The 19019-nt window shown below is 39.1% G+C and overlaps 1 protein-coding gene across 6 annotated transcripts in view; it reads right to left on the bottom strand.

The window, feature by feature from the left end:
• The window catches only part of DOCK10 (dedicator of cytokinesis 10), a 292002-nt gene that overhangs the window by 58543 nt on the left and 214440 nt on the right, over positions 1–19019 (bottom strand). For all 6 annotated transcript variants that reach the window (XM_082631248.1, XM_082631252.1, XM_082631249.1 and 3 more), the window contains 8 exons: positions 18280–18372; positions 14225–14348; positions 13907–14028; positions 13448–13534; positions 10669–10761; positions 10108–10226; positions 5403–5472; positions 1961–2074 (listed from right to left, as the gene is read on the bottom strand). In XM_082631248.1, coding sequence (XP_082487374.1) covers positions 1961–2074; positions 5403–5472; positions 10108–10226; positions 10669–10761; positions 13448–13534; positions 13907–14028; positions 14225–14348; positions 18280–18372 — 822 coding nt within the window. The remainder of the gene's footprint in view (positions 1–1960; positions 2075–5402; positions 5473–10107; positions 10227–10668; positions 10762–13447; positions 13535–13906; positions 14029–14224; positions 14349–18279; positions 18373–19019) is intronic.

Below are 19019 nucleotides of genomic sequence, written 5' to 3'. Positions count from 1 at the left end.
AGTCACTCTTCCACTCAAAGTCTTCTGACCAGTTTCTCTCTGAGTGGAAGCCAAAACCCTTGCAATGGCCCACAGACCTTACATTACCTGCCAAACCTCCCACTGCCTCTCTGACTTCAACTTGCCTCTGCTTTTCTTTTTTTTTGCCTCCGCTTTTCTTTGCTCACGTGGCTTCAGCCACATTGGCCTCCCTGCCATCTTCCAGACATATCCACTAGGTACATTGCTGCCTTACAAGGTTATACAGGTCTTCCCCTCTACCTTTTTTTTCGAAATATAGCTGACTTAACAATGTTATATTAGTTTCAGGTGCACAACATAATGATGCAATATTTTTATAGATTGTACTCCATATAAGTTTATTATAAAAATATTGGCGATATACCCTGCGCTCTACATTACATACTTGTAACTTATTTTATACCTAACAGTTTGTACCTGTTAATCCCCTTCACTTATTTTTCCCCTCCCCCAACTCCTCTCCCATCTCAGAACCACTAGTTCGTTCTCTGTATCAGTGAGTCTGTTTCTGTTTTGTTATATTCACTTGTTTGTTTTACTTTTTAGATTCCACATATAAGTGAATGAAATTTTGCTATTTGTGACATCATGGATGAACTCGGAGGGTATTATGCTTAGTGAAATAAGTCAGACAAAGATAAATACGGTATGTTTTCCCCTCTACCTTTAATGTTCTACCCTAAACATCTCCAGCTCCCTCACTTTCTTCACATTTTTTGCTGAGGTATTATCTTCTCCATGAGCTCTACCTTGACCATTCTATTTAAAACTGCAAACCTCACCCTGCATACTCAGGACTCCCCATTCCATTTACCTGCTCGACATTTTCTTTTCCTAGGCTACTTCTCACCTCCAAATGTACAATTTAATTAACTTTGCTATTACGTGTGTCATTTACTGTTTTTATCCCGCAGTAGAATGTAAGCTTCCCAAGGGTAGAGATCTTTATTCTATTCTCTAAATGCATGCCAAATGCCTAGGATGGTGAGGATGGTGCTTGTCACAAGGAAGGCACTTGGAACATACTTGTTGGATAAACTGAATGAATATACTCATATGGCTAATTTAAATTTAAACAAACAAACTGCTTGGCCTAGGAAAATTTGATTTTAGTGAACTCCTGCTGATGCTTATAGATCCAGCCTTCAGCCTCCCCTTCTAGCTACTTACTAATCAATCATCTATCTGTCAAGTCATGATAGATAATTAATTTAGCAGCGGACTGAATTCACAGGTCTATAAGTTACATCTTTATCAGCTTCTCACCATCTCTTCTTATATTACTACAAATTCATGTGTTTCAACTTTTGGGGGTCAAAGAGTGGCTGTTTCTCTGCCTCTTCTCTGCTGTCAGTATATTCATTACTACATCATTAATCCTTTTGTTGGTAGTTTTCCTCTTACTGTGCCTGAAAACCCAATAAACTTTATTTTGGGTACACTTAGCATTTTTGAATGTTTTGGGTCATTCTTAATAGTCATTCATTCTGCCTTTAGGCCAAAGGACTGAACTTGAGTCCATTCTACTTGTTAAAATGATCTGTTCTCTTGACATGGATCTCTTTTTCTTAATAGGTTCATATGTTACCGTTTCAACATGAAGCTTATACCAGAAACTATTAGAGAAATGATCTATAAAAATCAATGAATCGGGGCTTCCCTGGTATGCAGTGGTTGAGAGTCCGCCTGCCGATGCAGGGGACACGGGTTTGTGCCCCGGTCTGGGAAGATCCCACATGCCGCAGAGCGGCTAGGCCCGTGAGCCATGGCTGCTGAGCCTGCGCGTCCGGAGCCTGTGCTCCACAGTGGGAGAGGCCACAACAGTGAGAGGCCTGTGTACCGAAAAAAAAAAAAAAAAAAAAAAAAATCAATGAATCCTATCACCTTTAGGGTTGAGTATAAGCCATCCCAATGAAAGGACCGTCTTTAAATTCTTTACCTTCAGGACATGCTTGACTGTTGTGGAGTCATTTGATTGCAAAAGACCAGTCACATTTTTAACCAGTTCCTCATGTATAGTTCTCTCCTTGCATGCTGTGGTCTTGAACACAAACTGAAGAAAATCCAAAAAGTGAAAAAAGTTAAATACTTAAAAACAAAGCATCAAAAATTACATTCCAAGAATAACTCATGTCTCAAAATTATCTGCTCATGCCAGATTTTGTCATGAAATAAATGAAGGCCCAATGATAAGTGTAATACACACCTGCTCCTATTGAGGGCTTTGCACAGGTAGAGCCTTGCTCACCTAAGTTCTCCTTGAAACGTTCTTTGTAGAAATCACAAAGAAGATCAGAGAGCAATTTAGAGGGTTCAAGGAAACATGGAGGGCTTTGACCCACCTACTTAGGATACATTTCCCCTTCTCCTTCCTTCCACTGGCAACAGGTGGGTGGCATGGTAGCATTTCTTCATCCTGAAAGGGTAGAGCACCCACTCAAATAGCCAAGTGGGGAAGCAGGCACCTTCCAGAGGCCAGCAGGTGAGCTGTCCACAAGCCCAGGGTCCACTACCATCTTATGCTGAGACATGGCAACCAACAGGTTCATAATAACTGGCCATCAGTAAGATAACTAATGCTTCTCACTTTTTTTTCTTAAAAGATTGGTGTTAGCATTCACCACTGAGTGCATGTCATGGTTTAGTTTTCCATATTTCTTCATATATTTTAAGTATCAATTCATGCACGTATATTTAAAATACAAAATGCTTATTACTGAATTATAATATTTTACTTATGAGTTGGGTTTGCCTCAAGGAAGGTCATTTCTTCATAATATTCAAAATTTGGACTTCACTACAGTCAAGGATGAAGGCAGACAAGAAACAAAGCAGAGGCACTTTGCATTTGCGTCTATAATTATTTCTTTGAACTTCATAGGCCATTGACATCTAAATCATTTTGATGGGGCCTAACTTCTCCACGCTCATCCCAAAGGAGAAAAACAAGGCTAAGAAATGCATGAAACTAGCTAAAATCAAGAGTAGTATGATTTTCCCCCTCATGGATTATGACTCATATGAGGGAAATGTCATCAACTGTCTAATCCCATGCCCAGTAATTTAGCCCCAAGGGCATTTTGACTAGCTCTGAAATTTAAAAAATTTTGGCTAGACCATATCAGTCCTACGAATTGCTATAAACCATGGCATTTAATTAGATTGACTTTAGGTATACATTTTTGAAAAAGACATGGTGTATGTGTGCATTTTTGATATCGTAGATGGAGTGAGTTAGCAGCATTTAGCACCACTGAACTTGAAATGGTGTTTAGATTACTTCTGAATAGGTTTGAATTATATCAGCTATCCCATCTTTCAAGGACATCAAAGCACATATTGGTACTAGTTTTCATTATATTCTTAGGTGTGGGGCTTAATGTACTACAAAATAATTTTTTCCACCACTGGTAAAAAAAAAATCATACTCCTTGGTCAAGGTCAGGTTGTCAGCCATGTACTGCAGCAGGAGTCAAATCACAGAATCATAGCCCTAGATATTCATATGGTCTCCCCCATCTCACTTCACAGAGGAGAAAAATGAGGCTCAGAGAGGCTGATTGCTCCAAGTTAACTTTTTAACTTTAACTAGAATCTAGTTTTCCATTTGCTACTTTAATGCTCTTTCCAGAGTAAAATTCCAGTTGGTTATATTTATTCGGCTGTATTTGTTTTAGATATATGAAATTATGTTATAAAATATCTTTAGGAATTTTTATCAGCTTGAAATTCCACATAGGTGTATTTCGAGATTTGAACCACTTCAAAGCAAACTAAATACACAGCTTCTTACATTACAAAATCAAAAGGTCTCATCAGGATATTTCAAACATCCTGCTTAAAAATAAAGACCTTTCCAGGGTGCATTTCCAGGACAATGCTCCAAGAACATCACAGATAACATCTGAGAGCTGATTTAAGGCTCTCATCAGGAACTAGCCTTGGCTGTCACAAAAATAACCACAACATCAGTGGGTTCTCAGTGCAATTTTCAGTGATTCCATTGGAACAAGGTAAATAATATGTGTGTGGAAAAGGAGATGACTTTGTGTAATAAGGATTGGGGAATTTTTTTTCTTCTCAGCCTCTTTGGCAATTGAAATGGAAAACTGGGCTAAGTGTCAAGAGAATGAAAATTCTGTAGATTTCTGTTGAACAGTAAAGTCTTCAATATGCTATAAAAGTAAGTTATGACTCTGTCTTAGAGAGCAAACTAAAAAGGCATTTGTAGGTGGAACTGGCCTTCTGCAGTTGAATTGTAGATCTTATTGTGTAAAATTATACCATAGGGAAATTATTGTGAAGAAACTATTTTTGGCGTATGGGCTATTTTAAGGAATGGCACACACTCATACTTAGATATTTGGGAAGACATCTAACATTTCTGACAGGTAGAAAACATGTAAATATAAAACTGTAATGAGAAAAATTCCTCACTGATGGTATCTCAGAAGGGTTCACTCCAGAATAAAATTTCTAGTTATTTCCTTTTACAGGAGCATTTCTGTCACAGAAGATGCCAAATTCTTCTCTAGTCACCTTTCTAGACATCTAAAACATATGGATAAATGTCTATCTATATATTAATGGATATATCTTTTAATAAAAAGGTCTATGTCTCTTAAAGATACAATCTGTGCATAAATATTGAAATTTAGGTCCTCTATGCATCATAAAGGAATATAAGGTACTTTCATTTATCTCTGGATGGATTTTTTCTCTTCACTCAAGAAGATGACTTTTAGGTTGGAACTATAATGTGCAAACATCATCACAAGTTCACTGGCATTAAGTCACAGGCCAACTGAAAATGAGAATATAAACATATCCGAGTGAACATCTGATGAAGGCCACTGGAGGAAGCAGTGCACACTGATGGGATGGGCTAGTGGTTCATGCCAGAGGATAAAGGACTTAACATACCAGAAGCAGGTACAAATATACAGTAACTGGCAAAATGAAATAATGCCTGAGAAAACAATAAAAAGAGCTAAGAAAACATTACAGAAGAAACATAGTGCATTCAACAAACCAACAGGAAACATCTTCCTTAAATTTATAGAGGAATTTCATTTATTTGTAATGTTGACTTCAAAGGACAATACTTTAGTTTTCTCCTCTCTTTCTTTGCTCTCTCTCTCCCCATATAAATATTCATTTGCACATGTACACATTATTTATACATTTATACATTGAAACAATACATTGAGCCCATCAATGCAAAAAGAAGGAATTCTAAGTAGCTAAGGGGAATGTCTGATACGACTGTGGTAGGCACAGTCTAGCTAAAGGGGGAAACTTCCCACTTGTTGCAGACAGGAAATGAGAAAAGCCACACAGCACAAGGGGATATGACCAATGCCCAAGTGGCAATTTTGTACCTTAATATAGGACTGGATGCAGTGGTCCAGCTGCTCCTCATGGCACTTGGTCACGATGTCAGTCAGAACCCTGGAAAAGCAATGCTGTTCAGTGGACTTTCTGGAGAAGGCAGGAAAATACCACTTGGTTTGTCACTGGAGTGCTTGGTAAACTGGGTGCTTAATCGTTGTTGAATGAATGAATGAACCAATTTCAGACTCTCCCCGCCCCCCTTATCCCCCAATACTGGGTGTTTAACATCTACAATACCCGTTAGCCATTTCCAACCATGAAATCTCTAAACACTATGATATAAGTAATGTATTATGGCTGCAATACCATACTGGAGACATTTTTGCCCAAGTTGTATGTGCTATTATGATCTATGTGTTTGCTGACATTGTTTTCTTGGAAAAGGGATCATTTTTAGTACCTTATTAAAACTTCTTTAACCTCCAACTATCATGTTCCACTTTAAAAGGGCTTGTCTTCCAACCTAGAGGTGTTATATACATGCTTTTGGAAAAACTAATGAGTTTAAGATGCAGGTTTTTGGGTTTTCCCTCTTAGCTGGGTCAGGGTTTCCAGTAGCAGTTGTGGTATGGGTTGATTTCTTCACATTAATACTTCCAGTTACTCCACGGCTGTAGGGCTTAGGAACAGCCCAGAATTTCAACAGATCTATCTGCTGAAATACTTAGGAGTTTTGCCAACACAGATGCATATACTCATGTTGAAAAAGTCATAACTTGAAGGCACAGTTGGGGACTTCTAATCTGGCTCCAGAACTGCCTGATTGTAGAACTGTTAGAGATACTTTATTCTAGAGCTTCAGAGCTTTACTTTAAAAATGACACTAAAGGGGACTTCCCTGGTGGCGCAGTGGTTAAGAATCTGCCTGCCAGTGCAGGGGACACGGGTTCGAGCCCTGGTCCGGGAAGATCCTGCATGTCATTGAGCAGCTAAGCCTGTGCAGTACGTCTACTGAGCCTGCACTCTAGAGCCCGCGAGCCACAACTACTGAGCCCACGTGCCACAACTACTGAAGCCGGTGCACCTAGAGCCCATGCTCTGCAAAAAGAGAAGCCATAGCAATGAGAAGCCTGTGCACTGAAACGAAGAGTAGACCCCATTCGCTGCAACTAGAGAAAGTCTGCGTGCAGCAATGAAGACCCAACGCAGCCAAACAAACAAACAAAAAACTGACGCTAAAGACTCTCATTCTGAAAGAGGCTAATAATATGCCTGTGAGTTATGAATGTACTGGAAACATTTCAATGTGAAGAGTAATTTTTTTCCAGAATGCTGTGACTACTATTTAAAAAAAAGTGAACTTTAGGAATATTTGATTCAATAATTAAGAATTCTATCTCTAGAAAGAGGAAACTGTAACTGCCAAAGTCACAAGACAGATTAGTAATGTTGAAAGAATACAGTACAGGCAAATTTAAAGTGAGAACAGTTGAAGAAAAATTTAGCATAAAAAAATAAGATCTAGTGGGAGAGAAACAGTACAGCTATTCTGGAAAACAATTCAGCATGTTATTTTTAATTAAAATTAAAAAAAATTAACATCTTTATTGGAGTATAATTGCTTTACAATGGTGTGTCAGTTTCTGCTTTATAACAAAGTGAATCAGCTATACATATACATATATCCCCATATCTCCTCCCTCTTGCATCTCCCTCCCACCATCCCTATCCCACCCTTCTAGGTGGTCACAAAGCACTGAGCGGATCTCCCTCGGCTATGCAGCTGATTCCCACTAGCTATCTATTTTACATTTGGTAGTGTATAAATGTCCATGCCACTCTCTCACTTCATCCTAGCTTACCCTTCCCCTCCCCGTGTCCTCAAGTCCATTCTCTACATCTGCATCATTATTCCTGTCCTGCCCTTAGGTTCTTCATAACCATTTTTTTTTTAGATTCCATATATATGTGTTAGCATACGGTATTTGTTTTTCTCTTTCTGACTTACTTCACTCTGTATGACAGACTCAAGGTCCATCTACCTCACTACAAATAAATCGATTTCATTTCTTTTAATGGCTGAGTAATATTCCATTGTATATATGTGCCACATCTTCTTTATCCATTCATCTGTCAATGGACACTTAGGTTGCTTCCATGTCCTGGCTATTGTAAATAGAGCTACAATGAACATTGTGTTACATGACTCTTTTTTTTTTTTTTTTTTTTTTTTTGCGGTATGCGGGCCTCTCACTGTTGTGGCCTCTCCCGTTGCGGAGCACAGGCTCCGGACGCGCAGGCCCAGCGGCCATGGCTCACGGGCCCAGCCGCTCCGCGGCATATGGGATCCTCCCAGACCGGGGCACGAACCCGTATCCCCTGCATCGGCAGGCGGACTCTCAACCACTGCGCCACCAGGGAGGCCCTACATGACTCTTTTTGAATTATGGTTTTCTCAGGGTATATGCCCAGTAGTGGGATTGCTGGGTCATATGGTAGTTCTATTTTTAGTCTTTTAAGGAACCTCCATACTGTTCTCTATAGTGATTGTATCAATTTACATTCCCACCAGCAATGCAAGAGGGTTCCCTTTTCTCCACACCCTCTTCAGCATTTACTGTTTGTAGATTTTTTGATGATGGCCATCCTGACTGGTGTGAGGTAATACCTCACCGTAGTTTTTATTTGCATTTCTCTAATGATTAGTGATGTTGAGCATTCTTTCATGTGTTTGTTGGCAATCTATTTAGGTCTTCTGCTCATTTTTGGATTGGTTTGTTTGTTTTTTTGATATTGAGTTGCATGAGTTGCTTATAAATTTTGGAGGTTAATCCTTTGTCAGTTGCTTCATTTGCAAATATTTTCTCCCATTCTGAGGGTTGTCTTTTCATTTTGTTTATGGTTTCCTTTGCTGTGAAAAAGCTTTGAAGTTTCATTAAGTCTTATTTCTTTATTTTTCTTTTTATTTCCATTTCTCTAAGAGGTGGGTCAAAAAGGATCTTGTTGTGATTTATGTCATAGAGTGTTCTGCCTATGTTTTCCTCTGAGAGTTTGATAGTGTCTGGCCTTACATTTAGGTCTTTAATCCATTTTGAGTTTATTTTTGTGTGTGCTGTTAGGGAGTGTTCTAATTTCATTCTTTTACATGTAGCTGTCCAGTTTTCCCAGCACCACTTATTGAAGAGGCTGTGTTTTCTCCAGTGTATATTCTTGCCTCCTTTATCAAAGATAAGGTGACCCTATGTGCATGCATTTGTCTCTGGGCTTTCTATCCTGTTGCATTCATCTATATTTCTGTTTTTGTGCCAGTACCATACTGTCTTGATGACTGTAGCTTTGTAGTACAGTCAGAAGTCGGGGGGCCTGAGTCCTCCAGCTCCATTTTTCTTTCTCAAGATTGCTTTGGCTATTCGGGGTCTTTTGTGTTTCCATACAAATTGTGAAATTTTTTGTTCTAGTTCTGTGAAAAATGACAGTGGTAGTTTGATAGGGATTGCATTGAGTCTGTAGATTGCTTTGGGTAATATAGTCATTTTCACAATGTTGATTCTTCCAATCCAAGAACATGGTATATCTCTCCATCTGTTTGTATCCTCTTTAATTTCTTTCATCAGTGTCTTATAGTTTTCTGTATACAGGTCTTTTGTCTCCTTAGGTAGGTTTATTCCTAGGTATTTTATTCTTTTTGTTGCAATGGTAAATGGGAGTGTTTCCTTAATTTCTCTTTCAGATTTTTCATCATCAGTGTATAGGAATGCAAGAGATTTGGCATGTTCTTAAAACCAACATATACAACTACCATATGACCCAACAATCACTCATTTCAAAGAAATGAAAACTTATGTTCACCCCAAATGTACCCAAAACTGGAAACAACCCAGCTAGCCTTCAACAGGTGAATTTTAAAACATTTTTTGATGTGGAATACTACTCAGAAATAAAAAGAAGAGAACTATTGATTGATTGATGCAAAAACCAGGATGAATCTCCAGAGAATTATGCTGAGTGAAAAAAGCCAATCCCCAAAGGTTACATACTGTGACACTATATAATTCCATATCCATATATATATATATATATAATATATAGTTTATATATGAATTGAAAATAGAATATATAATAAACTCATCAATTTATTATATAAATATGTGGTGCATAGAGTACATTTTAACATATTATATATAAAATTTTATATATTCATACTGTATATAAAATTTCAATATAATATATATAAAATTCTTAAAGTAACAAAATTTTAGAGATGGAGAACTGATTAGTAGTTGCCCGGGGTAAGGAGTGGGGTTTGAGATGAGAAAGAAGTAGGTGTGTCAATAAAAGGGCAACATGAGGGATCCTTGTGGGGATGGGAATGTTCTGTCTCCTGATTCTATCAATGTTAATATTCTTGGAGTGATATTGTCCTATAGTTTTGCACACTGCCACCATTGGGAACATCTAAAGAGGACATGGACTCTCTCTGCATTATTTCTTACAACTGCATGTGCCTCTATCTTAAAATAAAATGTTTAATTAAAAGCACAAAGTTAAAAAAGAGGTCTAAAACTTTACTTGAATGATAGTAATAGATGATTAGAAGGTAAGAACTCAAGAGTGAGACATACTTAACTTTGAGATACGTATTCAAAAGAAATGCAAGCATACACAATCAGGTGGCCATTCGGTTATAATCAAAGTTGTGTGTAACCACAGCTTATAAAACCTCTTCCCCTAAGGCTCTTCCCCTATGGATACCTGGTCACAGTTGTGCTTATTTCATCTTCTTCATTCTGCACCAGAACCCTGAAGAGCTGATTCAAGATTACAGGCAGAAAACTCATGATTGCATGAATCTTTTCCACATTCAATAAGTTCTGTTAAATTGGCAGGACAAAAAAAAAAAAGGCCATTGATTAAATTTAAAGCACATTCTTTTACTGACGTTCTTCAGAACTTGAATATGTCTACTGTAGCTCACTTTTGTTTGACTTTATTTTTCATGGCATTTAGCATGACATACAGGTGTGGGGGTAATGTTGCAAGGACTCTACATGTAATTAACTAATTTAGAGTCAATTGATTCTGATTTTCAATCATTTTTATTTTGGAGAAACTGATCTTTGCTTATTTTTTAATGAACACACAGACATCTTTTAGGGATTGTGAAATAAAATCATTTAGTCTCTGAATTGATAAGGTGTTTAAAAATCTTCGATAATAATTACCCCTTAGTTTGCTGCTCAGTGCAAAATGTAAAGGTCTGTTTTGCCCATTTCTACCCTGGAGACTATTGCAGCTATTTGCATGTCATATTACCTTACAAGAACGGACGAAATTAGAGGTAGGTGACTGAGACATATCTTTCTCCCTTTTTTGGCATTGTCGGAAAAATGCGTTCACATGTGGATCCTGAAAGAGCAAAAGAAAGTCTTGATTTTTGATGACACGTAAGCTGTGGAACAATCATGGTGATGGGAGGTGAGCTCTTCTGTAGGACAAGATGCCTTGATGTGAGGTGCTTTGTCCAGGAGGCATAATGACAGACCTCTCATTTTCACAGGCATTCCAGCACACAGAGGGCTTGACCTGAACTACAAAGTCCCCCCTCTCCTATTTCACTCTCAGAGATTTGTTTTCTTTCCGGGCCACATGATAATGGCTAGAGAATTACTTCCCTTGTCTCTGTTCTTTCCTTTCTTTCTTTTTAAATTGTCTTCTGTCATCTTCCTTCCACAGACTTCTACCAATTTTTCTTACATATTCTTTAACACACATGAGAATGGGTACAGTTTAATATGCATAGGGATATTTTCAGACTTAAAATGTCAGAGTTAATAAAAAAATTATGAAGTCCACCTGACATCATGAGATAAAACTTGACTCCCCAGACCCATATGTTGAAGTCCTAATTCCCAGTACCTCCAGATGTAATGATATTTGAAGATAAGGTCTTTAAAGAGGTAATTAGTTAGGGTGGCCCTAGTCCAATATGACTGATGTCCTCATGAAAGAGTAAACTTGGATGTGCACAAACAGAGGAAAGCCAAGGAAAGAGGCCTTGGAAGAAGCCAAATCTGCTGACACCTTGATCTCAGACTTCCAGCCTCTAGACCTGTGAGAAAATACATTTCTGTTGTTTAAGCCACCCAGTCTGGTATTGTGTTACAGCAGCCTAAGCAAACTAATCTGCCCTTTAATGCTCTTTCCTGAAAGGGTGTCACCTTGGAAATGTCTAAGTTCTGTGTTGAGGGTCAAAGTTATGAAGTCAGGAAGTGGAATACAGACTTTTAGTGTAGGTGCACTCTCTGGGGGTTTCTCCGGCCTTTGTCAGTTCTAGAGGGCATCTGTGGTTGGGGTTCCCCTCAAGTCGGGGCATTTGTGTGTGTGTGTGTGCGTGCATGTGTGCGCGCACGTGTGCATGTGTGTGTAATATTTTCAGTTTCACTTCATTTATTCAACAGTTATTTATTGAAAGCTGACTATGTGTCAGGTCCTTGTCAGGCACAGAGGACAGAGCCAGGGGCAAGGAAAAGCCCCTCTGTGGTCCTTCCATTATGCCCGGGAATCAGGTACCATGCCATGATTTTCACACATACCTATTTACTCATAATTAGACAAGTGCTTCAAAGGAAAGCAGGGTGCTGTATGGGTGTATGACAAGATGATACAGCATATCTGAGGGGTTAGGGGACAGGGAAGGCTTCTTTGAGGAAATGACATTTGAGCCAAGATCTGAAGGTTGGGTAGGAGCTGCCCAGACCAATCAGGGGAGGGTAGGCAGAGAGGGAGAGATCGCCCTCCTGGCTGACGAAAGGCTGAGTGTCACAAAATCCCTGGATCTTGGAGGTATGAAGCAGACAGAGGGCACAGTGCAGGATAGGGTCTGGCGTGTTTGAAAATTGAGGTAAATACCGCTGTGGAGGAAGGAAGAAGGTGTCCCCCAGGGTGACGAGTGCATGGGCGGTGGAAGCTGATGTGCAGAAAGGAGAGTAGTGGTGAGTCACAGAGAGACCTGGGTAGTTTGGAGAAAAGCAGCTGGAGGTGTGGGAAAGAGAAACTCGGGGCATTCTGAGAGATATAAAAGCAGGATTTGGTGGAGAATGACCATTTTGTGGGACTTGACCGGGGCTGATGGCATCAGAGAAAAGATGGGTTTAAGGAATCATGGGCATAGGACTTGGGAAGAAGACTAAATTTGGCTTGAGGCACCAGCAATTACGGAAAGACATTTTGATCCAATATATGGTGGTACCTGGATTATTTCATTTTTCTTAGTAACCAAATATGTGCTAGGGATAAAGCAGCATGAAGCAAAAAATCAAACAAAAAGCCACACACAAAAAAAACCCAGGTACACATTGAATTTAAGAAAGAAGCAATACATAGTCTGTGTACTTGTAATAGTTTGCTTATAATTAGTACTACAAAAGTCCTCACAGTGTGGTAAAGCAAGCTGCCTTGCAATGGAAGGGGTGAGTTTGCGGTAATTTGACAGTGATACTAACTACATTTGTACAGCGTTTTGCAGTTCATGAGATATTTTCACGTGCAGTTTCTCATTTTGAGCCTCACTACCACCTTAGGTTGAGATTTTTTATTGTTATCATTTTCCTGCTGAGGACACAGGACTGCAGGGGTGAGATGACTTGTCCAGGGTCGCTGGGCAAGAAATTGGCCGAGGTGACTCTCAAATACAGTTCTGCCAACCTACTGGCCTTTCCATGAGAGGAGCCTTGGGTAGGGATTGTGAATTAGACTGAGTTTTAAGGTAAAGGTCCAAAGTCTTTATTTTAAACGTTTCATATTTTTAACACTTGGGGGTTGTCATGGGAAGCAAACCATCTTCCAAGGAAAGTGTCCTCTTGATAAATACACTACTGGAATTTTGGTTTGCAGTTTGATAGTGCCTGAGCTTTTATGGGTTAGGGCATTCCATCTCTTCTGGAAGAGGGATACAGTTTTGTCACAAACATTCTTCTTTTTTGATCACCTGCTCTTCTGACACCTTGTGGAATGGTGAGTCTCCTCCTGTAAATCTAGGTTTATGATTCTACGTGTTAGAGAAGATTTTGATATTTCAGGACAACACGCTCACCTGAGTATTCACTGTTGATACAACAAATGTTGATACTCTGAAAAGTGGTTTGCCACCATCGACCCATTTAATGTCACTCCCACCATGCTGCAAAAAAGAGTTTGTTACTGTCACTGTGGCAATTTGAAAGAGAGGAAATAAACAGGTTATTTAGTTTACATTAATTTGTCATCCTGATCCATTAACCTCACAGTCCTATAGAGATGGAAAATAAGAGATGCAAATACATTTGGTAATATTGGTAAATGAAACCAATGTGATACCAGGGGATCATTTTGAACAGATCATTTCTACTGGCCACAAACTAAACAAGATATTTGACATATCATAGGTACACCTGATTCCTTATTACAGTGGATGCATACACCAAGGTTGGGTTAATTTAAACAACAGAAAGAAGATAACCTCATGCCATTTAGCCCGTGTATTTTTTCTCTTAAGTTATACATCACTCAATACCTTTCCACTTGCAGAATCTTGAAAGCTTAAATAATTCGGAGGCAGGCTTGTTGCTACTGCGATATTGTACTCTTGAGAAGCTATCTGATCATCTCTCATGAGAGGAAGCCAAGCATATCCAACTGTGCAAAGGAACAACAAAGGGAAAACTTTTCAGTACAAACCTTCATGGAGAGGAGTAAAAATAAAGCTATTTATCATTTATGAATACAAAACTTCACTTTAAAAAACTCAATAAATCAGAGCTTTTCAAATACTCTCCAATTTAAGTTCCAGAGATAACATGCACAGCTATCTCAGATTGCTTCTTGTCAATACCTGGTGTTTCCAGAGCCTCCTTCTTTTTGGCATTAGCTTTTGCATTTATGTCACAAGTGACATGATAAAAAGAAAAAAAAATATGATGTTTCTCATGAAGTTGTGTTGGTAGCTCAATTTTCACCTGCAATGAAAGAGATAATAGCTGGACTAAGATTGAAATCATTTTCCCAGTGTCAGGACAAGACAAAGCATAGGCATGTTAGCCTTTTTAAAGGTCTTTCACTGAAATCTAGGTCCACAATTTAATAGTCAGCACTAGAAGTACGATTTAACTCTCAATAAATATCCATCCCGCTAGCAGTAATGTGTTAAGATGTTATTTTTACTTCTTTATTGTGGTGATAACTTAGAATACCTAGTGCTTCTCATTAGATAATTTATACCACCATGAATTACACACACGCACACAGACATGACAGTAGAAAGTAAATAAGGCACAGATTAAGGACCTATCATCAAGGGACATGAGTTGAGTGAATAGTAGGTCCTTGCCTCCCAGAGTGTGTGCATGGACCAGTTGTATAAGCATCACTTGGGAGCTGATTAGAGATGCAGACTCTCAGGCACTACCCCAGACATACAGAATCAGAATCTGCATTTAGCAAGATCCCCAGATGATCCACAGGCACATTGTTGAGAAACATGGTAGTTGCAAATGATGTAAATGGAGCATGGAATCTATCCGTTATAAAAACCACAAAAAGATATGTGGTATGTACTGTGTAAAAAATTACATTGTGGTAACTAAGTAATGAGCCATTTTGTAAAGAGGTCATGTTCTCCTCTGTAAATAACACCTCTGAAAAAAACATAAAACATAAAATTGATATAGATGAAAAATATACTTAATGAGGAGCATCCTCCATGTTCCTGGAAAGAAAGGCTTTGGAACCCTCTACATGTGATAGTGCTTTTCAGTTTCCAAACCCCTGTCACATAGGTTGTCATTTAATTCCCTCCACGGCCTTGCAAAGTAGGATGATACAGAGGTAGCAACCAAGGCGAAAGATGTTAGGGGGCTTTGAGTCACTAGGAGGATGGACTAGTCAGTAATTAATAGGATCTTCCAGGACAAAAACACATGTCACACTGGAATCCCAGGATCCCATGCAGGTAAGTGACATTCAGTTCAATATTAGCAACTAGGTAATTTCTTGAACAGTCAAATCAAGCAATAAGGTGATACAGAGCCAAACAAATTATCTACTAGTTTTTATGAGACTCTCTGTGCATCTCTCTATATAGTTACTTTATTTTCACATTGTTCAGGAGAGAATTTATTACACAGATTTTCAGTGTCATCCCTGGAACAGCGGTATCAGCATCTCTGAGAAAGTTGTTTAGAAATGCAATTTCTCAGGCCCCATCCCAGACATGGTATCCAAAAATCTGGGTGGGTTCCAGTAATCTGTGTTTTAACAAGTCTTCCAGGTGATTCTGTGCCTGGTAAGGTTTGAGAACTCCTGAATTAGAATGTTTTACAGCTTAGATATATTCATTACACACCAGCATGCTAACCTGGTAACAAAAGCCAATATACAGTTCAAAACATACAAAAACTAACAATGCAGTAGAATGAAATTTTCTTTTTTTAGTTGGAATACATGGGATTGAAACAAGTGTTCAAGAATTCCAGTAAACTACATATTAATGCTAACACTCCTTGGTAACAAATACTGCAAATACTCACATTATATTTTAGCAGTGCCTTAGAAGAATTTATATTCATGTTTATAATTAATGCAATCATCTTTTGCAATAAAAAAGAAGAAAATGGTTTTGAATCTGCACTGCAGAGTTCACCAGGCAGTTCATTATATACATGTTCTCTTGTGGAAAAGCTCATGGCTTTTACAAGGATTCCGGGAAGCACATGAGCATGAGAGAGATTAAAAGCCAGACTTAACCGTAAGAACTTTTTTTTTTTTTCATTAAATCTTATATGTCGACAGAGGTTGCACCTTTCAGATGGGCTTTGTCAAGAGGTCAACCAATGTAGTAAATATTCTGTAATGTAGTAATAGCTCTTTCCCTTATTATTATTATTTTTTTTTACCTCTGTCCTGAATTTATAGGGAAAAAATTTAAGAGCATTAAATGGATGTGGAGGAAGGAGATGAGGTTAGTGAGGTCTGTGGTTTCATTGGTGTTCTTTTAAGAAGTTTATAAATGGTTGATGTATAACAAGGTGTGATAGGTAGAATAATGGCCCTCCAGGATGTCCCCCAAGTCCTAATCCTCAGAATATATGAATATGTCTCCTTACACAGTAAAAGGGATTTTGCAGCTGTGATTAAATTAAGGGTCTTGAGATGGGGAGATTAAACTGGATTAGCCCAGTGGGCCCAATGTAATAGCAAAGGTCCTTATCAGAGGGAGGCAGGAGAGTCAGGGTCATAAGAAATGTGAGGAGAGAAACAGAGGTCAGAGTAATGACATTGCTGGAAGGGGTCACAAGCCAAGGAGTATGGGCAGTCTCCAGAAACTGGAAAAGGCAAGGCAAGGATTCGTCCCAGAACCTCCAGAAGGAATGGAGGCCTGCTGACACCTGATTTCAGCCCTGTGGGACCCATTTCAGAGTTCTGACCCACCGAATCATAAGGTAATCAATGTGGGTTATTTAATCCACGAAACTGTGATAATTTGTTAAAGTAGCAATAGGAAACTAATACAAAATATGTGATATTTTAAATCCCAGAAATCACATTGGCAGGTTGCATTAGTTCAGACCTTAGCTTCCCAGTTAGAAATTAAATTTAATCACTGAAACTTGTTTATCTAAAGCTGTTTATAATACAAGCTGTCTTATGTATAGTCATTTACTACTAATCCAATAAGTTTTTTTTTTTATATGGGTTATAGCAGAGCAGTGAAGCTTCAGGCTCTGGAGTCACATGGGCTGGCTTAAATTTTGACTGTGAGTTCATAGTTATGTGCCCTTGTCAAAGTTGCTTCTCTGATCGCCGGCTTCCTTATCCATAAATTAGGAAGGTGTGAGGGTTAATTTTATGTGTCAACTTGACTGGGCCACGGGATGCCCAGAGAGCTGGCTAAACATGATTTCTCAGTGTGTCTGTGAGGGCGTTTCTGGAAGAGACCAGTATTTGAATTGGTGGACTGAGCAAAGTAGATGGCCCTCCCCATGTGGGTGGGCACACCTCGTCCACTGAGGTCCAGAATAGAAGAAGGCAGAGTAAGGTTGAATTTCCTCTCTGCCTGACTGCTTGACCTAGAACACCGATCTTCTCCAGTTCTTGGCACTATTGGTTCTCGGGCCTTCAGACCTCGACTGGACTCTACAATAGACACTCTGGTTCTCAGGCCTTTGAACTACACCAATGGTTTTCCTGGGTGAAGACGGTAGATTGTGGGACTTTTCAGCCTCCTTAATGATGTGAGCTGATACCTTATATTGAATTGTACCTATCTGTCTGTCTATCTATCTATCTGTCTATCTATCTATCTATCTATCTACCTATGTATCTCTCTATCTATCATCTTCCTATTGGCTCTGTTTCTCTGGAGAAAGCCATGTGGATCAAGTGAGATAGTGTATATTTAGAGTATAGCGTGCTTCCTGGCACATAATAAGAGAGTCTTGAGAGTTGGCAGGGCAGGTCTTGAGGTGAGGCAGTCCAAGCTCCTTCAAGTTCATGAGGGTTATAAGCAATAATGTTGGTTCATACTCTAGCCCTTTTTGTTTTTTCCCTTAGGATATGAAATGCCGCTATTGATTGGTAAAAACTATCTAACATGATGTTTGTTACCTTAATCAATGAAAAATAAAAGAAAAAAATTAGTCTAATTTGAAAGAAATGATATAATAAAAACATCACATTTTTAAAATCTTGTGCTGAAATACATGAATTTGCAGCATAGTCCTGGAGCAACTGTCAATTAACGTGGTTTTTAAAACTGGGTTATGTAAACACCTGCTAAGGTATGTCCTTAGTCTGAGGAGTAGTCTAGAGAGAGTGTTTGTCATCATGTATTATCGTACCCACTCACCCATCTTTTAAGGAGCTGCTGGGGGCAGTGGGGGCTTGGCTTACCTCGTCGGAGAAATCTGGGTTCTGGGAATGATGCAGAACTGCAGTGTAGGTGGCTGAGGTGAAGAGGGGCCCTCCAGGTTTTCCGTAAATACACTGTTTAAAAAGTTATGAGTTGAATAATTATGAGTGTCTGAAATTAACCCTGAGCACAAAAAGCCCACAACTCTTCAGTTACCCATTCTGGGACAAAGATGCATTTTGTGGTAACTTGCCAGGCTTAGCTGACATCTAATTAACCTTCAACTTCTTTGATCTGCTGTCCTGTATTTATTATACAACAGGGCACTGTTGAAAAAAATTTGAAGGCTTTAATTCATTATGTAGATACTATATCAATACTGAATACCTGAATCAATTAACTACTACCTAACTTTTGATTACTAGAAGATAAGAGGTACTTTGTTCAATTCTGATTCCTGCGGCCCACGGTACCCAGCTCTGGTCTAGAGTTTAAGGCGATCAGTCCTTAGTGATACAAGGCTTGGTTTGACCCCAGCTCCTGACGTGCCAGTCCCCAACCAAGAATGAGAGCTGGAAGCGTAGGGCTGGTTCCAGGTTCCACTGTATTGTGTTATTCTTCCGTCCCAGCCCCTAATCAGGCCAGGGGATGGGATATGGCACTTCCTTGTCATAAAAGCCGCTTTAGCCCAAGGCTCAGAGTCCCTCTACTGAAGTCAGCTGTATCTCTTGAGTAATGCCCCTCTACTGAAGTCAGCTGTATCTCTTGAGTAATGCTTTAG

This window comes from Mesoplodon mirus (genome assembly GCF_964341445.2).
Source record: "Mesoplodon mirus genome assembly, chromosome: 8".
Taxonomy (NCBI): domain Eukaryota; kingdom Metazoa; phylum Chordata; class Mammalia; order Artiodactyla; family Ziphiidae; genus Mesoplodon; species Mesoplodon mirus.
Note: the sequence above shows the minus strand (reverse complement) of the source record. Positions and strands in the feature narration are given on the sequence as shown.